General features: G+C 36.0%; 1 protein-coding gene across 1 annotated transcript in view; it reads right to left on the bottom strand.

The window, feature by feature from the left end:
• Window positions 1–12,752: 12,752 nt before the first annotated feature.
• The window catches only part of LOC122795920 (microtubule-associated serine/threonine-protein kinase 4-like), an 809,687-nt gene continuing 805,497 nt past the window's right edge, over window positions 12,753–16,942 (bottom strand). The window contains exon 26 of the mRNA XM_044064403.1: window positions 12,753–16,940. Within this exon, the coding sequence (XP_043920338.1) occupies window positions 15,556–16,940 (1,385 nt within the window). The 3' untranslated portion in view covers window positions 12,753–15,555. The remainder of the gene's footprint in view (window positions 16,941–16,942) is intronic.

Consider the following 16,942-nt stretch of genomic DNA (forward strand, 5'->3'; position numbering starts at 1 on the left):
GTTGGTTCCACAGAAACATAATATGAGTGAAATGGAGAATAAAGGCTTTATAAGTGCTACTTTAAAGGAATATTTGTGGTGTTGTCATTCATGGGAAAGACAAACAACAGTACTCAAGGAAAGTTTAATTATGAGAGTAAGCAAAGCACTGTAATGAGGAATTACAAGATAAACATTTGAAAGTTTAGAGATCACATTCCTTAACTACTGAATTTAAAATGATGCAATTACATGTACAATAAGCAAATTAACTGTTTTGAAACATTTGGCATTGTAAAAGTAAAATGTTACTGAAGTATGAAAGGGATATATTTTAATATACAGCCGATTTTAGAAATGACACTTGAAAAAAATTTCTGTATTAACAAATAGTCTTATGTTTGGTCAACTATAAGGTATGCAACAGCAACAGGACTATTTCTACTCGTGTTGTATGCCCTCCTCTGAAGAAAAACATTAAAGACCATCTCTAGTGGCAGACTAATGTGATTCACAGGTATTTATTTACGAAAAACAAAAGGTACACATGGTCATATAAAGGGAAATGTCATGGAGTAAAATAGAAGAATTTAGAAAGCTGAAGTGGGCTGCCACGAAGATGAAGGCATATAATAGTTAACTGAGAGAAGAAGGATAACTGAATGGTGTGTGTGTGTGAGCAATGATGCCAAAGTGTGCATTTATGTTGGTAGGATGCTGGTCTTATGATTGTGAACTGATAGTTTGGTACAAGGAAATTATATGTTCTTACATTTACTGAAAAATAATATGCTGAAATTATAATATTATAACATTTACTATGTTTATTAGACTGGAAAAAGTGTTCCTGTTATTTTGTAGATATTTTTTTAAGGTATGAATAGAGCTTTCTCTACTTTCCCTACTTTCTCTCTCTCTGCTGCTGGTAAGCGGAGGGGAGAGAGGAAAACAGTAAGTCTGTGCAGAGCCCTGCAACTGACTACAATGAAAAGTTAAAATACACAGGGAACTACATCTATAAGGATGCAACAAGATGCATAATGTACAAGTGGCAACATTCTATTAGCAATTAAATCAGCATTAATTAATGGATTAAAATGAGTTTTAATAAGCTCATTAAGCAATAAGCCACAACTTTGCATGGTTCTATCAGGATTTACCCATGGTTGGTGTGGTTTTGGTCAAAAGGGCAAAGCGAGAGTGATTAAACAAAGCCAGCTATGGGTAAATCCTGATATACTCACAAACAGGAGTAGATTATTGCTTTTATACAATATTATTTAAGAAAGAAATTATTTACCTTTCTTAAATAATGTCTTTGTATAATGGCACTTCAGGGTTTTTTTTCCATGTTCTGCCTTGTTTACTGATGTAGTGAATTCATATGGGATTTGCATTCCCACCCTTGCAGCCATTGCGTAATAGGTATGAAAGAATAATGGAGGAAGACTCTGAGAGACGTGGGTAACCTAGTAGTCAAAAGGATGTTGAAGACAAGTGAAGAAGTAGTATTTTAAACAAAGGAGCATTCTGGGTAAGCTAGAGTAGTATATACAGTGTCCTATGGTAATATCTGGGGTAAAACTTGTCTGTTTGCTAGTATATGGTACAGGAGGAAGGTGGGAACAAACCATCCTTAATGATAAGGTAGTAGGTTATGATGTGAAAATACTTTAATAAAAAATTATTTAAGGCGTGTGGTACCCAGCTTTTGTTTGGCCTGCATGTAATTAAGGACAATAATGTTTTATGAAAAATGAGGAAACAAAACAGACTGGAATGATTTAAATTATTTAAAATTAAGTTTTTGGACAGTTTGCACCTTGGAATAGTACTGCACTGCTGAAACAACAGGGACACTGTAATAATAATAGATTTATGGATGGATGCATGCATTTACATTTGGTATTAATGGAATAAATACTCCTTCCTATTATTAACCATAATCACTGAATGAAAGAGCATCCGACAAGCAGCAGAAAATAGCATCAAATACCAGCTGTTCAAAAAGGACTGAAGAGCTTTACTTCTAGACTCATTCCTGAAACAATTATTCTCAGCAGAGTCAGGCAAAATGGTAGAGCTAGTATTTTCATTAACACTCGAACATCATCTAACCTTTAGTTGGAAGCAGAAAAAGTGTACACTGACTAACCAATACTTAAAAGTACCTACTTTTCAAAGATGCATGCACAGAGCGTGGATTACTGTCCGTGTAAAGTTAAAACTAGTAAATAGTTAAGTACTGCATTCAGTGTTTTTTAATGAACTAATGAATAAAATTCATGAGCTGGCAATGCAAGAAATGAACTGCATGGAAGAATCAAAGCATTTCAGAGATGTTACTTGGCAGATAGAAAGGGTTTGTCAGATGATCTGTATTCAACAAGTAGGGAAACTAGAGTCATGGAGATTGCAGATAGTCTGGAAGCCATAATTGTTGAGTATGAGACCAGAAACTGAGAATGGTTGCAATGGATGAAGGAAAATATTTACAAGGCCAGTGGCAGCAATCACACTTGTCAAACATCATTCTTCAGGACAAGGCAGATGAAACAGTAAGCAGGTTAAACTGGATGGCACATAACTGGAATTGAGCATATGGCATGGAAGTGAAATCTGAGGCCGGAAGGTATTTTGGAAGATGGGGAAATGATGGAAATGTTTGCCAATACCAGTCTTAAGAAGGCAAATGAGGGAAACCTAGCCTTATTACAATCAAAAGTTGTCTGCATCTACAAGACTTGCATTTCTAGCACAATTAGCTTTGAAGTCACAATGAAATATTGTTTGGATTTATTAGAAGCAATAGTGTGTGTAAATGAAGAAAACTGAAGTTAAATTGCAATTTACTGCCATCTTAAATGCATTCTTAAATACTACTGCAACAATCCAGAAAAAGAAGTGTGGAACACAAGAGTTAAGGATAACATTAGCTCAAATACTACTTCAACAATCCAGAAAAAGAAGTGTGGAACACAAGAGTTAAGGATAACATTAGCTCAAATACTACTTCAACAATCCAGAAAAAGAAGTGTGGAACACAAGACTTAAGGATAACATTAGCTCAAATACTACTGCAACAATCCAGAAAAAGAAGTGTGGAACACAAGACTTAACATTAGCTCAAATACTACTTCAACAATCCAGAAAAAGAAGTGTGGAACACAAGACTTAAGGATAACATTAGCTCAAATACTACTTCAACAATCCAGAAAAAGAAGTGTGGAACGCAAGAGTTGAGGATAAAATGTGTTCAATATCAAGTGGAGCAAAACAAGACTGCTCAACTATGACATGATATTAATGGAGGAATAAAGTATGAATTGGAAGAGACATTTGATTTGACTAAAAAGAGATGACAAGATTGTTAAATAGTCTGTAAAATTATATATGACGTGAATGGGAATGTAGTTAGTGTATGTTTCAAAATGCAAGGTACCAAAAGGCTTACCCAGTAAGCAGATGTGAGGGCTAAAGGTGAGATAAGTTTTATGTAAATGATTCTTTTCAAATTTATGATAGTAGTATTTGCAGCTATGAGAGTATTAGCTAATTCTGTATTTATGTAGCTGAAGTTATATGTTTAGAAGACTGTAGATTTCCATACTAATAATGAATTATGGTCTTTTGAAATGGTAAAGGTTTTTATTTGATATTTCTCAGACCTTCAGTCCAACATTTAATGTCTCTGAATATTTAAGTTTGCAGATGGCAGTAGATTGTTCTTATTCAGTCTTGCATTGACTCATAACTGCTCCAACATGGGTAAGACCATGATAGCAGTTGGTGCACGGGTAATGGTCTCAAATTAAATGTAAAAAAAATATAAAAGTATTCATTTTAGCAAACAAAACATTTCAGTTTCATACCTTATGGGTGACACTCCCCTCAAATCAGACCCTGTTGTAAAGATAACAGACATTCGTGTTGATAATTCCTCAGACTGCCATGATTCCACAGCAATTTGGAAATATTTCTTTCTGGCTGATCTCATTTCTAAAGACATCTGTTCTCAACATCTAAATAAGGTCTGAATTTCCATTTATTTATTTTGCACCAGATCCATAATGCCCATTCAAGCAAGTATCTGTGTAAACATTACTCATCCAGACAGACTGTAGAGACTTCTTACTAAAAAAAGATTAATGGCATAAAGATACTCAAATTATCTGGGCAGACTCTCAGCTCTCTCTCTGTAGCTTGCCTCTTACAAACTTCTCCATGGTGATCTGTGTCTATCTTTTCCAGAAATGGAAAATCTGACCATTCTTGATCACCTATAGTTCAACTACCTACTACTAAACTTTCATCAATTGACAATTAAAACATGTTTTGTGACGGGATTGGACACACTAAATTGGCCCTAGGTGTGAGTGCGTGTGTGTGCCTTCTACCACTCGGCACCATAAATTGTCTACCTCCAATCGTTCTGCGGAGTGTTGTTCCTCTGTGGTGACCCCTAATGGGAAAAGCCAAATGGAGAAGAGTGTGATGGATCCTGCTCTGTAACACTCTTGCACTCTTGCTACCTGCAAGGTTAACCTAGATAATGAGATGAACAGCCTGAAATTCTTCCCTGGTTTACAGTGTGTGATCCCCCTTGAGGCTACAGTGAACTTTTGAAGATGGTTTGATAACTAGCATTGTAATGGTCTGTAAACTGTCTAGTACTTACCTAGGAACCTAAATTTCATTAATGTCATTCATTCTAGATTCATCCAGTAAGGGTTAACTATCTAAGAATGTAAATATTGAAGTTCCACTAGAATGTGGTAAAACACTAACCATATTAACAAACAGGAATTTGAAATAAATAGTAGGAAGGGTGCTCCTGTGTATGTTTTTTTTTTCCTTGTTATTCATAGTGTAGGATAAAAAAGGGGGTTTGAAAGGAGCAAAACCAAATATATACAGTCATGTGCTAAACACCTGTATTTAAAAAAAAAATCAAAACAGATATTTGCTAAAACTGTAAAGTGTTAACGAAATTAGGGATGCAGTTATAGAACTGTTTGTACATTTAATGCCTCAATTTCCAACAAAGTAGCCATCCTTTTAAAGAACACAGTATCTGCTTGAATACAAGTTGGAGTTTAATTACACGGATGTAATAAGCCACAGGCTGAAGGTAATGCAAGTAAAATGATGGCCTGATGAGAAGATATATGAAAGCATAAATCTGAGTAATAATTAGAAGAGGGTAAGGTATTAACTACTGCTGTAACAACTTGGAAGAATAATATGAATGAGGGACCGATGAAAACACAACACAAAAATATAAATCTGTGTTATAACTACAGCTTGGTGTAGTATCCAATTATCACTGAACAGCAACTCAACAAACTAAAATAAACTACAATAATGGGAGGCAGGTTTCCATCTTCTTTATTCTTCACTATGTTAATGGTAAGCAGATAAACTATGTATATGACTGACATGATTGAAGAAACAGAGGAAGCTTTGCTGTGTAACAAATATTTAGTTTTACTGTAATAACTAGTTAATATTACTAACACTACAGTTTAAATTGAAGAACTGCGTGAATTATCTCCATTGTAATGGGTATGTAGGACAAAATCTGGACAAAGATAAAAATACAAACAATGGAATAACAGCTTGTAGACTATTATTTATGATCATGGTGCACATGCGGGCACAGTAAGTTTAGCATTAGACTTAGAGTGATGTACTGCAGACAGAAACAACATTTTAATTTCTTTTAGCACTATTAATAATATATGAATAGTATTGCTTAATCAGGGCATAACCTATTTGCAGCCAGCCAGCATACCATAACTGACTGATAAAGGACACCTATTATGTCAATTCTAACTTGTTGGATAAAAAGAAAGGGAGGTTTGGTGCACTTAGAATTATGTATGATTATAAAAATTATCTGGTTCTCCGCATCCTCTGTAGGTTATTCTGATGTGTGATGGAGGTGACATTATAGTTGAAGCAGGGACATAAAATAGGCTGGCAATATCTGTAAAACAGAGTGCAAAACGAGTTGCTGATTCCAAGAAAAAGATTACTGAACGTTGTGAAATGAATGTCAGTAATGATTTACTTAATGAAAGACCACTTCAATATGCATGTGGACACACATCGTTATGACCATGCTACCTACCTGCTTATGGGTCTAAGTCACAGGACCTACCATAGATGGGTCCTCATATCTTCATGATGACTACCGATTTTGCAAGTGAGTATCTTTTTTACGCTGCACTAGTCTGGGAAGGACAGATACTGTTACCACTTACATGGGCTTTTATCTCCATCAGATTACACTGCACAATTTTTATCACACTATTTACGGCTTATGAAAAATGTTTTTGCTTTTTCTGAATCCTGGCTATACATTGAAAGATATGTTTACTTAAATAACAGCAAAAGAAAACTGTCTCATAGGATGTGACATACAGACAGTATGTGGGCCTACAAGTAAGAGTCAAGCCAGGCTTAGATTACTTATGTAAGACTGTTTATTACCACTTTCGGAATGCCACTGTTAAAGGCAATAGCTGCTGTTCCGAGGTTTGTGTGCGAGAAAGGACTGACGTTTTATGATCGAATGTCAGTGATTTTTAGCATTCTCTGAACTGCCTGTACCCCACAGAAACAGTAACAGAACATTTACTTGTCTCTTACTGATCATTCTTTATCTGTGGTACAACAATCCTAGTGAGAGAACAATACAGAGAGACAGCAGTGTGGATTTGGCCTACCATCTAGCAGTGCAGTATGCTTGCCTCCTGCAAAAAAATATTTTGTGTGTTTTTTTTGTTGTGTTACATTTGCACAACACCTGTAGAACCAACAGAGTGTGTGTGTGTGTATGTATGTATGTGTATGTATATATATATATATATATATATATATATATATATATATATATATATATATATATAAATAAAACCAAGCAGTCAGTTTGGTGCAGTTTTCAGGGAGGATGTGTAGTGGAGCCATCAAGCTAAGATTTACAAACCCTAAATTTGTTAAGTTAATCAGAAGGGTCTTTGTGAGCATAAATCCAAATATACATCTCACTCTGGTACTACAAATTAATGTGCTCCTGATACACAAATGAAGGTATTTTTGTTTTTAATATTAATGACTTGTGAACTAAGTTTATATACTGATCAAACATGGACTGATTTCAGACACAGTCAGTGCTTGTAAAGTACAGCTTGATGTTACAGAGATAGTATAAATATTGGAATCAGTAACTACCCATTTAACCACTGCAGCCATTGCCTTCTACCTAATAATATACCATTTTTAAATATATATATTTTTCTCTATTTTTTTTATCCTGGCTGAACTTGAAAAATGTCTGCTGGATCAAAGTTGTACCCCAAACTGAACAAAGTAAAATAAAATAAAATAATTGTAGAAAAATATATATTACATTTTGTGAAAGGGTACTTCATATGTAAATGTACATACACTGAGAACATGTCATAAGCATTTAATATTAAAGTAATTTAATGCCAAAGGACAATCAATTACTAGAACTCATCTGCTCTCTACCTTCTGTATGCTTCTGGCACTTTCAGTAACCTGAAAAAAAATCTGATCTAGCAAGGCTAGAATCTGCAATAATAAAACTTCCAATTTTGGAATTAATTCCTCCATATAGATCCCATCATTGTACTGTTCTATGCCAACTCAACTGGCTTGAATTACCCAACCTCCCAATATTTACTCAGCTAAAAATGGCTCATGGTATAGTATATCAACTAGAAAAATGTCTAGCACTCTGTAACTTACTTCAACCACAAATTAACAAAAGACAACTGAGAACAAATGTCAATTACAAGTCACAAAGGCAAATAACTACTAGGGAGATTCTCTGTACTGCAATCAAATAGCGAGAACCTGGAACTTGCCCCCCCCCCCCGGAATATCTTAACCAATCCTAACCCTGCACAATTCAAAACAACGCTCACATCCCACCTATCTTAATTCTTGGCTATGCAATCTTCCACTCTACAAAGCCTTAACCCCTCTATATAGACACTGAACAATACACCTGAATGAATCCTTGTAAATACTGCTTTGCTAAATAACGAACCTTCATCTTTTATTCTCAACTACCTGAGGATTTGCTGTGAAGGTTTTGTTGAATAACTTAATTTCTTTTGAAATTTTTAACAATTGTATAAACTATGTTGACATATATATATATATATATATATATATATTTATATTTCACTGAGACCAAATCACCTAAAGTTCATTTCACTGAAAATTCATTTCACCTAAAACTCATTTCACTGACAAGTAGTACTCTAAGGCAAGTCAAAAGTATATGTCCTTTTCCCCACTGTAGTGCGATCCTGGTGTTAGTATATATTGTTAGGGGTTTGGTTTAATGCCTGGTTTTGTTTTACATTAATTGGTAAAACCCAACTAGGTGGGGGTCTATGCCCTCCCCCTAACTATATATACTAACACCACACTATAGTGGGGAAAAGGACATATACCTTTGACTTGTCTTAGAGTACTACTTGTCAGTGAAATGAGTTTAGGTGAAATTAACTTTAGGTGATTTGGTGTCAGTGAAATGAGTTTAGGTGAAATTAACTTTAGGTGATTTGGTGTCAGTGAAATGAGTTTAGGTGAAATTAACTTTAGGTGATTTGGTGTCAGTGAAATGGTATTTCAATGAAGTGATACAAAATATTTATATATATATATATATATATATATATATATATATATATATATATATATATATATAGATAGATATACATACACACATACATACACACTCTGCTATTTTTATCAACTTAATGACTTATGTTTCTGTGTATGTTTTTTGCTATGTACTTTTTGTATCCTTTGTAACCTCTAGGGCTTTTCCTCCCTGACCTCAGCTGAAAATGGGCACCTGCCCAGTTAGACTATCCAGGAAAACATACATCAGACAGATAGATAATATGAATTCCAAAACTGTAGCAAGTAAGAAGGTATTCCCAAAAGTCTAAAATAAAAAATTAATGGAGAAACATTAGGGCACATACAGTGGAAAAATCTCTTGGAGCCAACAACAATGGTAACCACTTTCATCTTCACAAAATACTTTTCAGATTTTTTTCTTGCTTCTTATTTTAACGTCCAGGCATACTGCCACTCACCTTCAAATAACCAATCAGCACATTCACAGTTTTACAATTAGAAGGTTTAAAATCTGAAAAAAAATCTAAGGCAGTTTAAACTAGTTTTACCATACTTTAGACCACACTTGCATAACTGCTGGAAATGCATTTCAGACAGAGACTAACAAAGGAAAATACAAAAGAAAAATTAGCTCACATTTGTTGAATGCCAGTCAATCATAACTATGACAAAGTTAAGAAAGAATATAGCACATATAAAAGTGTCTTGATGTATACAATATTTACATAAAAGGTGGAGTATGGTGTTCCATAACACTGCCAAAGTGAAACACACATAACAAGATCTATGGCACACATGGATGTATAAGCCTTGACTGAGAGTCAGATGACCCAGGAACTGTCAGTGACTAGGAACTGGAGAAGCCAGTGAGGGAAAATGAAATTACGCAGCTAATGTCAACTCAACAATACTCTGGGTCAGCTGCAGACCAGTCTGTAGTATGACTGGTCTCAGCATGAAGCATAAACAGCTGATCAATCCATGTCTATTACACTATGCAGAGCATAGCAGGTAGACTGTGGCTCATGCCTGACAGAGTGCCTGTATGATCACTGAACTGTTGTGGAAGCCTGCCATGTGAACCATAATGAAAAAGTATCCACCTTTCATGTCTTCTTGGCTGATAGCAACCTAATATCTTGGGTGTCATGGAAAGCGAACAGGTAAGCAGACAGAAGGGGCTTGGTGCTTTACAAGTAGGACAGGCAAGAAAGACTCAGAAAAGTAGAGCACAGAATTATATATGCAGCTGATATTTCATGGGAATTGGAGGAAGTTTAGGCATATTCAGGAGTAAGAGATGCCGAACACTCAACAACCAGCAGCATCTGCAGGACATCTGTACTTTAATGTGACACAGTGTCCTGAAAAACTAGTCAGGACATGCCAAGTGTCAGTATAGCTGTCATCAGTCACATTCAGAGACACCAGTATCCCAGCCACCAGTCTAGATCTGAGTACAAATACCTAGGCCTGGCCAGTCTATACACAGTAAAAGGACTTTAGGAAAAGAATACTGGAAAGAAATTGCAGTTTAAAGTGGTTTTCCTCTGATCACATGACCTAGCTCCTCCCTCACCTGCACCACTGGGCACATCACCTAACTCCTCCGTCACCTGCACCACTTGACACATGACCTAACTCCACTCTCACATACACTTCAACTTCCAGCCTCTGTTCTCACCTATTGCTTACCTCCCACAATTACTACTAAAATTAATCTACATTTGTTTTTCTCCTGTACATTTGTTCATTGTTTCAATTGCAAACTACACTTTACACTGTACTTGTAAATTTATTCTGTTTTATTTTTTTGTGAATTTCTTCACCTGGACTGTGGGTGCATATGGTTTACTGTGATACTGTACTACCCTGGTAAACAAACTTTAATAAATAAACTAAAAGAATGAATAGCGATAGGTTCTCTACTAGCAGAAGAGAAAGCTTAGGTTAGTAAAGATAATTTTGCCAACAACTACTTGAATGTAGATCTGGAGAAAAATAATTCTTTTGATTTTGATGTGGATTCTTTTAAATCAGGAGCAGTAAAACAAGAACAGGAGAACTTGCAATGATTCTTATCGAAAGTAAATAACTGAGAAGACCTATGGGAGGCTATCCATATGCCCCCATGAAGCTGAGGAACAGTAACTGCCTTTTTCCACTTGTGGATGTTTATCAGATTGTACTCCTTGCAGGAAGAAGAAAAGACGTTGTCAAGGCTAGGCAGCAATGCACACCACATGCTTGTCTTGTTCGTCTGTCTTATGTCTATAGTGCAGTTCCAGTAATTTATGTATCAAGAGCCTGGGGTGTATAACAGACTTTCTGTAATTCGATCTAACAGCAAAACATCAAACTACTGGCTAAATTTAATTCAGAAGCAATTTACTATATTGGATGGTGTGAATGAATGGAGACAGGGAAAGAATATGCCTTTTTTTTGATAACAAGCCAATACTTATAAATCATACATTCCTTTTTTTCAAAGTCAGCCAGGCAACTTTAGTTCTATAAATCATGTGTTTACATGCAAACTGAGTACAACTTGAGAACAAAGGAAACAAATGCAAGACCACAGAATGAAGCCTTTTAGAATTTCATAGGTTTTAACTGTTTGTACTACGCTACCAGGCTGTCAGTTGCAGGCAACACTATGAACAGTGCAGTTCTGTGATGATGGGAGGGACTACTACTAGGGCTCTACCCATGCAGAATGTGCTGAAATCTGCTGCTGGAATACCACCTAGTAGCAGGATTGTGTTCATATACTGCCTGCTGACAGAAGTGCGGTTAAGAGATCTACAGCTCACCAACATTTGAATCAAGGCCAGATTTCATTTCTTAAAAATGATATAGGCAAAACACATCAAATGTTCATGTTCAATTTTTAGGTTCATAGGTGGTTATTGGGCTACTGACTGGAAGGTCTTTATAAGCCTAACTGTGTGCACCCAATATAATACTAGAGAAACCCAATATAAAGAATCTTGCCTAAACTCAAGATCTTGGTTAACAATGACTGCCCATATCTAGGAGGGTCACAGGTGAAATCCCCAGCAAAAAAATCATGGTTTCCCATCCAGTCATCCAAGCAACACTTAAACAGGGTCATAGAGAGGCTTTGTTTGATGTGAATTGGTAGCCTATTCCAGAGGAGTGGAAACCTTTGAGAGACATATCTGCCTCTCCAGCAGGTCCTATTTATGTTGCAAAACAGGTTCAAGTCTCTGGAGCTGGTGACACTTGTCCCATTTGACTTGTGGATGTGCAACATTTCCATTAGGTTTGGATCTCAGATTGCTCTGTAGGCCAGGACACAATTCTCCTCCAAGTAGTCTGTACTCTACGGAGTACACTGACAGTGACTTCACTATGTCAATGTATGACGTGCTGGAAACCATGAATTTTCTTAGTTAGAAATCTTTGAGGTTTCTCAAGTTGCTGTAGGTGCCTGGTAACTTACCTACCAAAGGGAGCATTGTGATTGGCCTGATGAGGGTCGAGTACAAGGGTGTTATGACCTCTTTCGCTCTCAAGGCAACGCCTTTGCTAATGAGGTGTGCAGTGTAGAATGCCTTCCTTACCATAGTAAACACATGGTGGTCAAAGTTTAGGCTACAGTCAACTTGCATTCCCAAGTTTCTCACTACTGAGTTGTTACTTTTGATATTATTTATATGACAGTCTGCAGGGATAATGTTTTTACTGAAGGGGATGATGATGCATTTTTTAGCAATGAGTTTGAGTCCATGGCTAATCACTGGTTTGTGTAAGTCCCTCTTGAAGTATATTAACATTGTTTGGGGATTCAATGACTGCACCTAATTTGCAGTCATCAGCAAACTTAGTCAGCCACAGCCCCTCTATTTTGGCCTGAACTTCTGAGAAGTATATTCCAAACACCAGGGGGCCCAGCACTGACCCCTGTGGAACACCACTGGTGACAGGTCTGCTGTTTGAGGTAAAGTCCCCATGTCTACATTACATGTTAAAAAAAGTATAAGTAAACAAACAAAAAAAAAGGATACCTATTTATTCAATGTAACAAGTGTAACATCAATGAAAAGTCCCATAGCAAAGGAAACCTTGCAAAATACTTTTTATTGCACGTATCCTAACAAACAGTAATTTTTATGTCAATACACCAATAATATAGGTAGTACGAAACAGTAAAGAAGAGCACATCTGGACATATATTTGTACATTAACTGGACAAGTACACTGTCGGAAACAGTTTCTACTCAACAACTGGTTGACAGGAATAAACTACAAATAATTACAACTGTATGTGAATACAAGCAACATGTACTAGTCAGGCTTTTGAAAAAAAAATGCAAATCAGAGATTTGGCAAAAGAAGTTGTAATACAATATACAAAATATACATCTGCAATGCATTTGTAAACAAAATAGTAAAATGTGTCTTAAAGAAGTAAACTCGACATTTTTTTTTTCCAAATTAAAAAAAAAAGGCTTTACGTTATGTACCTCCTAAACAGGAATGTCATGAAATCCAAGAGTGCCAGTATGTGACAAAACAGCTAACACTGTTATATTGTCCTTGTGCCTTTATGAAACTAAATGCAGCTCTTTTTAATGTTTTCACTGTCTTGTGGATGCATGAACATGCTGCAATAACATCTAGCTTAATCACCAGATACAGTTACATTTTTCAACAACAGAACTACACAGTATATTTCTAGTAACTTTACATGGTGATTTAATAAAGCATTGTATACAAACAGATCAAGTAAATAAACATACTGCACACTGTTAGATAACGTTTTTAGAGAATGCATGACATCCCTAAATATGTCCCAGTTTAAACAATCTCCATGTATACTACAGTGCCTTTCAGACGTGCAACATAATGCATTTTATTTTTTTGAAAACATAAGACATGAGAAAACTATCAAACAATAAATCTTTTATGTTTTACAATATACAAAATTGAAATACTTGCCAATCACATTCAAGCACCAAATAGTTCCAATATGTTCTTTACTACAAAACACAACATTTTTTTTTCTTTTTACAATATTTACAATTCTTTTCGTCATACAAATAAAAGCTTTATGAAATGTACAGAGCTACTCAATGCAGTCATAAGGAATGCAAATCCTGTAACTTGCTAAAAGCAGCAAGTTTTACATCTACAACATAAGGCCCCAGCTAAGTGTTCAAATATAATCTAATGCATGTAAGTGATATATTTTCCAATATTTAATCTCCCTTTTAAATGCTGGTAAAAATGGACAGACTGTAGAGAATGATAAAAGCTGCAATTATAAATATTTTAAAAACTGTTCCATGTTTTTCAAATTACAATGGAGTCAGGAAAGAAAACATTGCTGATACTAAACGTTTCTTAGTGTCTCAGAGAATTCTTTTAGAAGGTAAAGATAGGTATGAACTTGAACTACAAACAATATGTCACATGTTCAGTCATACATAAACCCACTTTAGATAGATATATATATGTTTATAGAAAGAATCTTAAACTTCCTTCATCCCTAGTTAAGATATAAGGAATTAGTTACATGGGAAATGTGACAATGCACACGTCATACATTTTATTTGGGGGCTTTGAGTTTTAAGTGAATATTCTAGTAAGCAGGCCTAAACTCAAAATTGTGTGAAAATGGTCTTGGCCAAAATATACATACACGCATATTTCCTTTGAGCCTTTTTGTTTTAACATGATTAAAATTGTGCAGTGCTTTATTTTTAACACAGCTTAAGTCACTGGCCAAGTATAAATTTGTTGTGTTTCTGCTTTATACCTCTGTAGCTGACCAAAATAAAAACCATGTGGCTGACAGAAGTTAAAGTAGTTTTCCAGAAATGCAGTAAACAATTACGTCAGCAGCAAAGTATCATACATTCACACTGAACATATTACATAAATACATATTTACAGAAAAGATACAACTTATTTTTTTAAGTTACAAAAACTCCTTTCATGATCAGTAAAGCTCTTAAAGCACTACAGTGTATTTAAATGCACCCTAACTTGAACAAAAAGTGGCCATACAATACACAGGATGTGACAAAAAGATTCAAACTGGCAAATGGAAACTGTCTGCCGCTGCCACTAAACATGGCTGTGTTTGCACCAACAGTCTGAGCTATACATATAATTTCTTTAGTGATAGCTATTCTTTGTTTTGGATTCTCTTACGCTGGCTTTTCTTGAAAAGAAAATTGTTTCTGCATCTGCTCAAATCACTAGAAAGATTACTTTTATTACTTTTAAAATGGTGATTGAACTATCCTAACAATAAGTATGATTTGTATGCGAGCACTACGCACCCTTTTCTAAACAGTTCGTCTCCCCCTACTCAGATCTCCCTTTGATGGAACAGACTCTAAAGAAAATTATGTAGCCAGAAGGAAAATATTGTATACTATAACCATGTAGGCTGGTGACATCAACAGAGATATTAAAATGCAAATACAGGAAAAAAATACAGCAAGGGGGACATTCTACTCATTGACCACTAGCAGGACTAGAGCTCATAGTTGTTCAGTAGGTTATCAGTGGGGAAAAACGATATTTAGTGGATGAGTAAGCAGTAACTTGTTGGGCTAAATGTTTACTTTTTTTTGAAGGGCTCAGTGTTTACTTTTTCTCAAATGTGAAATGACACCCTAAGGAACACTGCAGACTTAACAGCAGCACTATATGATAACAGGTTTACCAGTTATCATACAAAGGCATACCACATAACTTGTTACAGAACAACTCATTAAGGGCATGAATACCCTATATCCTTGCAAACAATACCACACAATGTTAGTAAACGACAAGAGAAATGATATGGCAGCAGAATTCAGCAAGGCGATGTCTCCCAGTATCCCAGTTACTACTATCAGGCACTGTTAATTACAATTTCTTCTGAGGACTAAGTTGCGAAACTTCTTTAGTTCTCTTCTGTCGTCCTGACTCCTTCTCTGAAGGTGAACTGGAATTGTTGATGTCTGGAGTAGTTACTGTTTTTGAAAAATCTTTGCCTGCCATTTGTTTCTTAATGGTAGGAGACAACACTTGACCAGTATCTTTTCCCTTGCACTCCATTTGTTCCTTCTTGTGAATCAGGGAGGAGCTATCAGTGTTCCCATGTTTAGAAGCATCACTGGATATGTGAGTCTGTGGCTCACTTCTCCTACTGCTGGTGGATAAAGGTAAAGCATCATTATCTTGTGCTGTCCACCTCACTCCAGAACCAGTTTGTTTCTTTACCTCTCTGCAGCTAATCAATGCCACCTCACTTTTTGGTTGAGCAGTGCTTGGTTTTGCTTTTGCTGAAGGTGCGGTGATGAATGCAAGTGTCTCTTGCCTTCTGTCAGTAGGAGCATGCTCTGTGGGCTTTTCTGTACTAACAGAAGTACCCGAAAGACATGTCTGAACAGCAGAGAGTGGGGGATCTTTTCTAGGACTCTGCAGGACAGTATTAAGAAACTGTTTTTGTGAAACCTGTTCTTTCCCCTTCACACCAAGAACCTCTCTGCTTACTGTTATTGATCTGTCCATATTTATGTCCCTTATTTCATAGTCCGGTATACTGACAGACTCCATTTTATCATTGCTGCTTTTAGAAGAAAGTGCTTCTGTGCCGTTATTTCTATCTAGAATCCTATCATCAGAAAGTGCTGCAGTATTTGAGAAGGTATCGGACTGCACATTTGCTGGGTGACATTTATTTGCAATGGATATGTCTCTCTGCTTTAAGGCTATAGTTTGTTTTTCTGCTGTGCTCAGTTGATTTTCCAAATCATCGTTATTAATTAAAGTGCCTTTTTCAGGGTTTCTTGTTTTTGTGCTAACATCTTCAGGTTTATGACTGGGTTCCTGCCTACTATTTTTATCAAATGACTCTACTTCACTATTGTGACGTTTGTTCACTGAAACAGATTGATTTACTGTAGAATGACTGACAACAGTGAATGAATTTGGCACAGTGTTTGGTTGTGTGTCATCTTTCTCAAGTGTCTGCAGTGTTTTGCATGACTGTGGGTGTACTGATTGATTCTTTTCCTTAGACATGGCAGTATCCTTCTGTGGAAGTGCTGTATTAGCTGAGATTTGGGACTGTAGATTCCCAGCACATTTGGACAGAGGCTCTGCAGTGCTTTCAGGTTTTGCAGCCAGAACAGTATTTTGCTCCTTTAAGTGCACAGCTTTGACACCAGTAGAGTTCTTACTCCCAGTAATACTTGCACAAACTAAGGTAGTAGCACTTTTAGCCTGCAGAGTAGCTGAAGGTGATGTA

The sequence above is a fragment of the Protopterus annectens genome, chromosome 2.part2 (assembly GCF_019279795.1).
Source record: "Protopterus annectens isolate FY-2018-M chromosome 2.part2, PAN1.0, whole genome shotgun sequence".
Classification (NCBI taxonomy): Eukaryota; Metazoa; Chordata; order Ceratodontiformes; family Protopteridae; genus Protopterus; species Protopterus annectens.